The 7,480-nt window shown below is 55.5% G+C and overlaps 1 protein-coding gene across 1 annotated transcript in view; it reads left to right on the top strand.

Annotated features, from left to right (window-relative positions):
* Positions 1–1,584: 1,584 nt before the first annotated feature.
* INSR (insulin receptor) overlaps positions 1,585–7,480 on the top strand; it is a 169,187-nt gene continuing 163,291 nt past the window's right edge. Inside the window, exon 1 of the mRNA XM_058425747.1 lies at positions 1,585–2,194. Within this exon, the coding sequence (XP_058281730.1) occupies positions 2,095–2,194 (100 nt within the window). The 5' untranslated portion in view covers positions 1,585–2,094. The remainder of the gene's footprint in view (positions 2,195–7,480) is intronic.

Here is a 7,480-nt window from a genome sequence, read left to right as displayed (position 1 = left end):
GGTATGAAAATGAGAGAGAAGGGGCCAGGTGCAGTGGCTCAGGCCTGTAATCCCAGCACTTTGGGAGGCCAAGGCCGGTGGATCACCTGAGGTCAGGAGTTCAAGACTAGCCAGGCCAACATGGTGAAATCCCATCTCTACTAAAAATACAAAAAATTAGCTGGGTGTGGTGGTGCATGCCTGTAATCCCAGTTGCTTGGGAGGTTGAGGCAGGAGAATCGCTTGAACCCAGGCAGGTGAGGTTGCAGTGAAGTGAGATCTGGCCATTGTACTCCAGCCTGGGCAACAGAGAAAAACTCCATCTTTAAAAAAAAAAAAAAAGAGAGGGAGAGAGAAGGAAACAGGGAACTGGGGGGAGGACTTGCAAAAATATGCTTAGGGATGGCCTTTGGAGCAGAGATGAAGCCATCCTGGAGTGTTACAGGCAAGGGAAGTGCCGGGGCAAAGGCATGGAGGCAGGAATAGGTTTGGCCTGTTGCATGAACAGGGTCCAGCTCCTAGCAAACTATTTATTGAATAAAAGAAGAATGAATGCCTTGGGTCTAGGGTTGTGCTGGGTGCTTTCTTAAGTTTTCTTTCCCGGGTACCTCCCCAGATCTGGCATGCAGGTGTTATTAAACCCATTACACAAGTGAAACTGGCCCAGAGACAGTAAAGTCGCTGGTCCAAGACCACACAGGAGTGAGGGGTGGAGGAACCCTCCTCCCACTGAGTTCTGGCTTTCCTATACTGAAAGCCCCTTCCTCTCCTGCAGTAAGGTAGGTGGAACCGCTGTCCTGCCTTGCTGGTGAATGTGGTTGCTAGACGTTCAGACACACGCAGGCTGGTCTGCTGAAAATCAGAGATGTCCACCTGCGCCCTATTCGAGGTCTCCGGCGTCTTCTTTGGCGTCTTCTTTGCCCTTTCAGAAGCGTCTGCACATTTTTCCAGGTGTCATTTCTCCAACTTGAACACAGGGAGTGCACTGGGCGCGCGGGCACGTGGCTGTCCCCAGGGGCCTGGCTTGGGTCTCGCCCCTGGGCCGGGGCGCACGCGCGGGCAGGACATCTGGGGGCGCCCACGCGCTCCGGGACGAGTGTCGCTGGCCAGGCCCGGATTGGGGAAAGGCGAGTGAGACGCTACTCGCCTGGGGTGCAAAATTTAAGGGAGTGCAAAAAAAAAAAAAAAAAAAAAGAAGAAGAAGGAGACCAAAACCACCTCGAGTCACCAGAATAAACATTTTAATGCAGTATATTTTTAAAATGTCAACAGGAATCCTCCAAAGCCCACTATGAACAAAATAGCAAAATGGTAGAGAAAGGATCTGTGCCGCTGGGTCGGGCCTGTGGGGCGCCTCCGGGGGTCTGAAACTGGAGGAGACTCAGGGCTGTAGGGCGCGCGGATCTGGGGCGCCCTCTCAGTCCTGGCGCGCCCAGGGCCTCCAGCGCGGGGCCCGGCACAGGGAGGCGGGGAGACGGGGAGGCGGGGAGGCGGGGAGGCGGGCGGGGCGGGGCCGGGCGGCACCTCCCACCCCTGCAAGCTTTCCCTCCCTCTCCTGGGCCTCTCCCGGGCGCAGAGTCCCTTCCTAGGCCAGATCCGCGCCGCCTTTTCCCGCGGCCCGCACGGGGCCCAGCTGACGGGCCGCGTTGTTTACGGGCCCGAGCAGCCCTCTCTCCCGCCGTCCACCCGCCACCCGCCAGCTCAGGTGCCCGCCCTCCAGTCAGCTAGTCCGTCGGTCCGCGCGTCCCTCTGTCCCGGAGCCCGCAGATTGCGACCCAGAGCGCGCAGGGCCGAGAGCCGAGAGACAGTCCCGGGCGCAGCGCGGAGTTCCGGGCCCCGAGATCCTGGGACGGGGCCCGGGCCGCAGCGGCCGGGGGTTCGGGGCGGCCACCGCGAGGGCCTCCGCTCAGTATTTGTAGCTGGCGAAGCCGCGCGCGCCCTTCCCGGGGCTGCCTCTGGGCCCTGCCCGGCAAGGGGGCTGCGGCCCGCGGGTCGCCGGCGTGGAAGAGAAGGACGCGCGGCCCCCAGCGCCTCTTGGGTGGCCGCCTCGGAGCATGACCCCCGCGGGCCAGCGCCCCGCGCTCTGATCGGAGGAGACCCCGCGCTCCCGCAGCCATGGGCACCGGGGGCCGGCGGGGGGCGGCGGCGGCGCCGCTGCTGGTGGCGGTGGCCGCGCTGCTATTGGGCGCCGCGGGCCACCTGTACCCCGGAGAGGGTGAGTCTGGGGGCGCGGGCGTGGGCGGGGAGCACCGCGATGGGGAGAGGACCCCATCCAAGCCAAAATCGAGCCCCCGCTTGTGGACTGAGAATCCTCCCCGGGGGCGGGGGGCGGTGGCCGGTACGGTAGCTCCTGCCTCGCGTAGGGGGGCGGGAAGCCGGTGACCTTGGCCTTTGCCCGCCCCGGCTCGCGCCTCCGCGCCCCGCGTGCCCGACCTGAGCCCGAGGAACCTTGCCCCAGTGCCCGCCCCGCCGCGGGCGCCTCTCTGGAGCGCGCCTCCGACCCGTGCCCCGGCCCCTCCGAGCCCAAGTCGCTCCGGAGACACTACACGCGTCCTCTTTGGGTCGCGGCCGGCAAGTGGGGTCACTGAGTCTGGACAGCCCCGGACAGCCAAGTCCCCCGAGCGCATATGGTGTAGGTAGAGCCAAGGGCCCTGAGTGCCTCACCGGTGGGTGACGCTGCCTGGGGTCAGGGACTGCAGAACCCCCCTCTACCTAGCTACCTTGGATCTAGGCCCGTGGCCACCCTGGACTCTAGGTCCGTGTTTACCCTTTTGGGTTCTGTTTCCAGATGTCCGGAGGCAAATTTTAAAGCCTTAGCAACAGCAGCAATTGTAGCAGAAGTAGTGGCGGTTTTTTACCCTGTTTATTGTAATTGGTATCACTGCACGCCACAGGCTGGTCTATCTTATCTCTCTGGACTGTCACAGTGGCCCCCAGAGGCGGATACACTTATGCACCCATTTCACAGAGGAGTAAACTGAGGCTCAGATAGGACGCATAACTCCCTTGCCCTAAAATCAGTGCCATAGCCAGGACTTGAACCTCTCTGTGTCCCGTTCTGCCCAAGAATCTGGACTACTGTCCCTTATCTGCTGTCTCCTTGACCCCTCCTCTCCTCTCAGCCCTGCCCTTCATGAAGGAGCCTTTGACCTTGAGTGAGCCTTTCGTTCCCCCTGACCCCATGGGCCCTTCTCCCACGTGTGGGCAGCATCTTCCTTGGGCTTGACAACAGGCACCTTTGGGGTTGTAGGATGAAGATGGCGCAGTCATTTAAGAGAATATAGCCTGGGTTTCCCACTGTGGGGTCTAAGGCCCTGCTTTAAAAATATCTGTTGGGTTACTGTTTCAGATTTCTCCATAAAAGGAAATCAGTCGTGATGAGGAGGGGTCAGGGAGGGAAGGAATTGAAGCTCTTAAATGTATTGATGGGGAACCGGGTGCATGTAAAATCAGGTGCTACAGTGGACCAACCGGGTTTGCTGAGTCGACTCTGTTAATCACATAATGTCTAAAAGCCCCGCGCCCACCGCCCCCGCCAGCCCCGTCCCCAGGTGCCTGGGAGACAGTAGGTGCTCAATGAAGGGTGGCTGTTAGTTTGGGTTCTTGTTAAGAAAATCTGGCCAGCTGCGGTGGCTCAAGCCTGTAATCTCAGCATTTTGGGAGGCTGAGGCGGACGGATCACGAGGTCAGGAGATGGAGACCATCATGGCCAACATGGTGAAACTCCCTTCTCTGCTCAAAATACAAAAATTAGCTGGGTTTGGTGGCGTTCGCCTGTAGGCCCAGCTACTTGGGAGGCTGAGGCAGGAGAATTGCTTGAACCCAGGAGGAGGAGGTTGCTGTGAGCTCAGATGGCGCCACTGCACTCCAGCCTGGTGACAGAGCGAGACTTCGTTTCAAAAAAAATAAAAAAAAGGCTGGGCGCGGTGGCTCACGCTTGTAAGCCCAGCACTTTGGGAGGCCGAGGCAGGGCGGATCACGAGGTCAGGAGATCGCGACCATCCTGGCTAACACGGTGAAACCCCGTCTCTACTAAAAGATAGAAAAAATTAGCCGGGCATGGTGGCGGGCGCCTGTAGTCCCAGCTACTCGGGAGGCTGAGGCAGGAGAATGCCGTAAACCCAGGAGGCGGAGCTTGCAGTGGGCCAAGATCGTGCCACTGGGCGACAGAGCGAGACTCTGTCTCAAAAAAAGAAAAGAAAAGAAAAGAAAATCCAAGATGAGTGGTTTCGAACTATGCCAGATTCTATGTGTGCGTGTGTGTGGTTCCCTGCTCTTCTGTTCCTTGTAGCTTTGATAATTAATTGTGGATCTGTGCCTGGGCTTTCAGGGTCAGTAAATGGATTTACTATTTCTTTGCACATTTATGGCTTCCATATGGGCAGGGGTTTATGGTTTGTTGTTGTTGTTCACCGTTGCATTTCTAGAGCCCAGAATGGTGCCTGGCACATAGTAGGTGTTCAGTAAATATTTGTTCTGCAGTGGGGCACAAGTGGTGGAATTCCTGGGTGTACTGGGCTCCTTTATCATCTTAAGGAGTTCCTTATTCTCTGCATAATACCTTCCTAAGAATTATAAGAGCAAGCTCTCAGCAGGTGCTGTTCTATGCGCTTTGCATATATAATCTCAGTTAATCCTCACGGCAAAACCCCACGAGGTGCAGTTTAATCATCCCTTTTCACAAGTGAGAAAACTTCGCTTGAGGCCAGCAGGCAGCAGGGCTGGGATTGGAATCTAGCTAGTGTGGCTGCAGAGCAATGGTTTCTTAACAAATCTTTGTTCTTTTGAGTCTGAGCCTCCATACACCCCATGCTTGGGGTAATGGTGAACAAAATCCTATCAAATAAATGGGCTGTGATGCCTCTTGAAGGCTTGGGGAGGGGCAAAGAACTTTTCAGATCATTAATCTCTAGTGTCAACCAATATGGCTTTTTTTTTTTTTTTTTTTAAGATGGAGTCTTACTCTGTCACCCAGGCTGGAGTGCAGTGGCATGATTTCAGCTCACTGTAACCTCCACCTCCCAGGTTCAAGGGATTCTCCTGCCTCAGCCTCCCCAGTAGCTTGGATTACAGGTGTGTTCCATAAAACTGGCCTATTTTTTGTATTTTTAGTAGAGACAGGGCTTCACCGTGTTAGCCAGGATGGTCTCGATCTCCTGATCTCGTGATCCACCCGCCTCAGCCTCCCAAAGTGTTGGGATTACAGGCGTGAGCCACCGTGCCCAGCCTTTTGTTTGTTTTTGTTTTTGAGACAAGGTCTCACTCTGTCATCCGGGCTGGAGTGCAGTGACACGATCTTTGCTCACTGCCCACTGCAACCTCCGCCTTTCAGGTTCAAGTGCATCTCCTGCCTCAGCCTCCTGAGTAGCTAGGATTACAGGTGTGTGTCACCGCCCTTGGCTAATTTTCGTATTTTTAGTAGAGATGGGATTTTGCCATATTGGTTAGGCTGGTCTCAAACTTCTGACCTCAAGTGATCTGCCTGCCTCAGCCTCCCAAAGTCCTGGGATTACAGGCGTGAGCCACCACTCCCAGCCCAATATGGCATTTTGATTGGGATGAAGGGTGGAGGAAAATTAGTGTGATTTTTGTATCTATCTATCTAGCTATCTATTTATTATTTTTTGAGATGAGGTCTTGCTCTGTTGCTTAGGCTGGAGTGTAGTTGGGCAATGACGACTCACTGCAGCCTCGACCTCCTGGACGCAAGCCATCCTCCTATTTTAGCCTCCCTAGTAGCTGGGACCACAGGCACACGCCACCCTGCCTGGCTAATTTTTACTTTAATGTGTACAGCTGAAGTCTTGCTATTTTGTCCAGGCTGGTCTCAAACTCCTGGCTTCAAGCGATCTGTCTGCCTTGGCCTCCCAAAGTGCTGGGATCACAGGCATGAGCCACGGTGTCTGGCCTCTGCAGTTATTTTTATTCTTTGCTTCTCTCCTGGAGACCTGCTTCTTGCCCTTCCCCATTCATGCATAGAGACCATAGGGTGTGGGCTGAGTCCCCGGGGGTCCCCACGTCGCCCCACTCTACCCTTGACTTCCATTCCTCTTTAATTCAAGCACAGCTCTCAATCTCGGCACTGCTGACATTTGGGGCTGGATCATTCCTGGTGGTGGGGGCTGTCCTGTATGTAGAGTGTTGAGCTGCAACCTTGGTCTCCACCCACGTGGTCCTGGGAGGATCCCCTTCCCCCCGGTCATGACAACCACAGATGTCTCCAGACATTGCCAGGCACGGCACTGGAGGAGTTAACCTTTTCCCTGTCTGAGACATTTACCCGTCTGGGCTCTTGCTGTTTCTCCTCTCTTTGTTCAAGAATCCTTGGCCGGGTGCACTGGCTCACGCCTGTAATCCCAACACCTTGGGAGGCCGAGGTGGGCGGATCCCCTGAGGTCAGGAGTTCGAGACCAGCCTGGGCAACATGGCGAAACCCCGTCTCTACTAAAAATACAAAAATTACCCAGGCGTAGTGGTGGGTCCTTGTAATCCCAGCTACTTGGGAGGCTGAGGCAGGAGAATTGCTTGAACCTGGGAGGCAGAGGTTGCAGTGAGCCGAGATCATACCAATGCATTCCAGCCTGGGCAACAGAGAGAGACTCTGTCTCAAAAAAAAAAAAAAAGAAAAAAGAATCTTCATTTACCCACATGCTTTTTCAGCCTCTAAACACCCAGTACCCCCCAATCCCCATTACCCACCACTGACCTCCAGCCTCTACCCTGTCCAGCTTCCCCCGGCCAGTCCTCCCTACCCTTTCCACCTCACTCTTTTCTCACTGTTCTGCCCTTGGCGTCTGGCTTGCATCTCCGCCACTTTACCTATGGCTCTCAAAGTTAATCTCTCATCTCCCAGTTGCGTCTCCTGCAGCCTCACCTCACTTGGCCCTTCTGGGTTTGACACTGCCAATGCCCCCTCCTGGAAGGCTGCGTCCCCTGTCTCACCTGAGCCTGGGTTCTTCTGTTTTACTGTTCTCTTCTCCTTCTACCTGGGCTAAGATGTTGGCGCTCTCTTCCCAGAGGGCCAGTGTTTCCTTTAATCTTCTCTCAGCTCACTTTTTTTTTTTTTTTCACTTCTTCGCCCAGGCTGGTGTGCAATGGCACGATCTTGGCTCACTACAACCTCCGTCTCCTGGGTTCAAGCGATTCTCCTGTCTCAGCCTCCCCAGTAGCTGGAATTACAGGCACGTGCCAACCCGCCTGGCTAGTTTTTGTTTTTAGTAGAGATGGAGTTTCACCCCGTTGGCCAGGCTGGTCCCGAACTCCTGACCTCAAGAGATCCACCCACCTCAGCCTCCCAAAGTGCTGGGATTACAGGCATGAGCCACCTTGTCCAGCTCTTTTTTTTTTTTTTTCAATTTTTATTTCTTTTTAGAGACAGGATTTTGCTCCGTCACCCAGGCTGGAGTGCAGAGGTTCAGTCCTAGCTTACTGCAGCCTCCAAGTCATGGCCTGGAGCAGTCCTCCCACCTGGGTTCCCCAAGTAGCTGGAATCACAGGCAGG

Source organism: Hylobates moloch, unplaced genomic scaffold (assembly GCF_009828535.3).
Source record: "Hylobates moloch isolate HMO894 unplaced genomic scaffold, HMol_V3 SCAFFOLD_12, whole genome shotgun sequence".
Lineage (NCBI taxonomy): Eukaryota > Metazoa > Chordata > Mammalia > Primates > Hylobatidae > Hylobates > Hylobates moloch.
The sequence above is the reverse complement of the archived record's forward strand: the minus strand, read 5'-3'. Positions and strand labels throughout refer to the sequence as shown.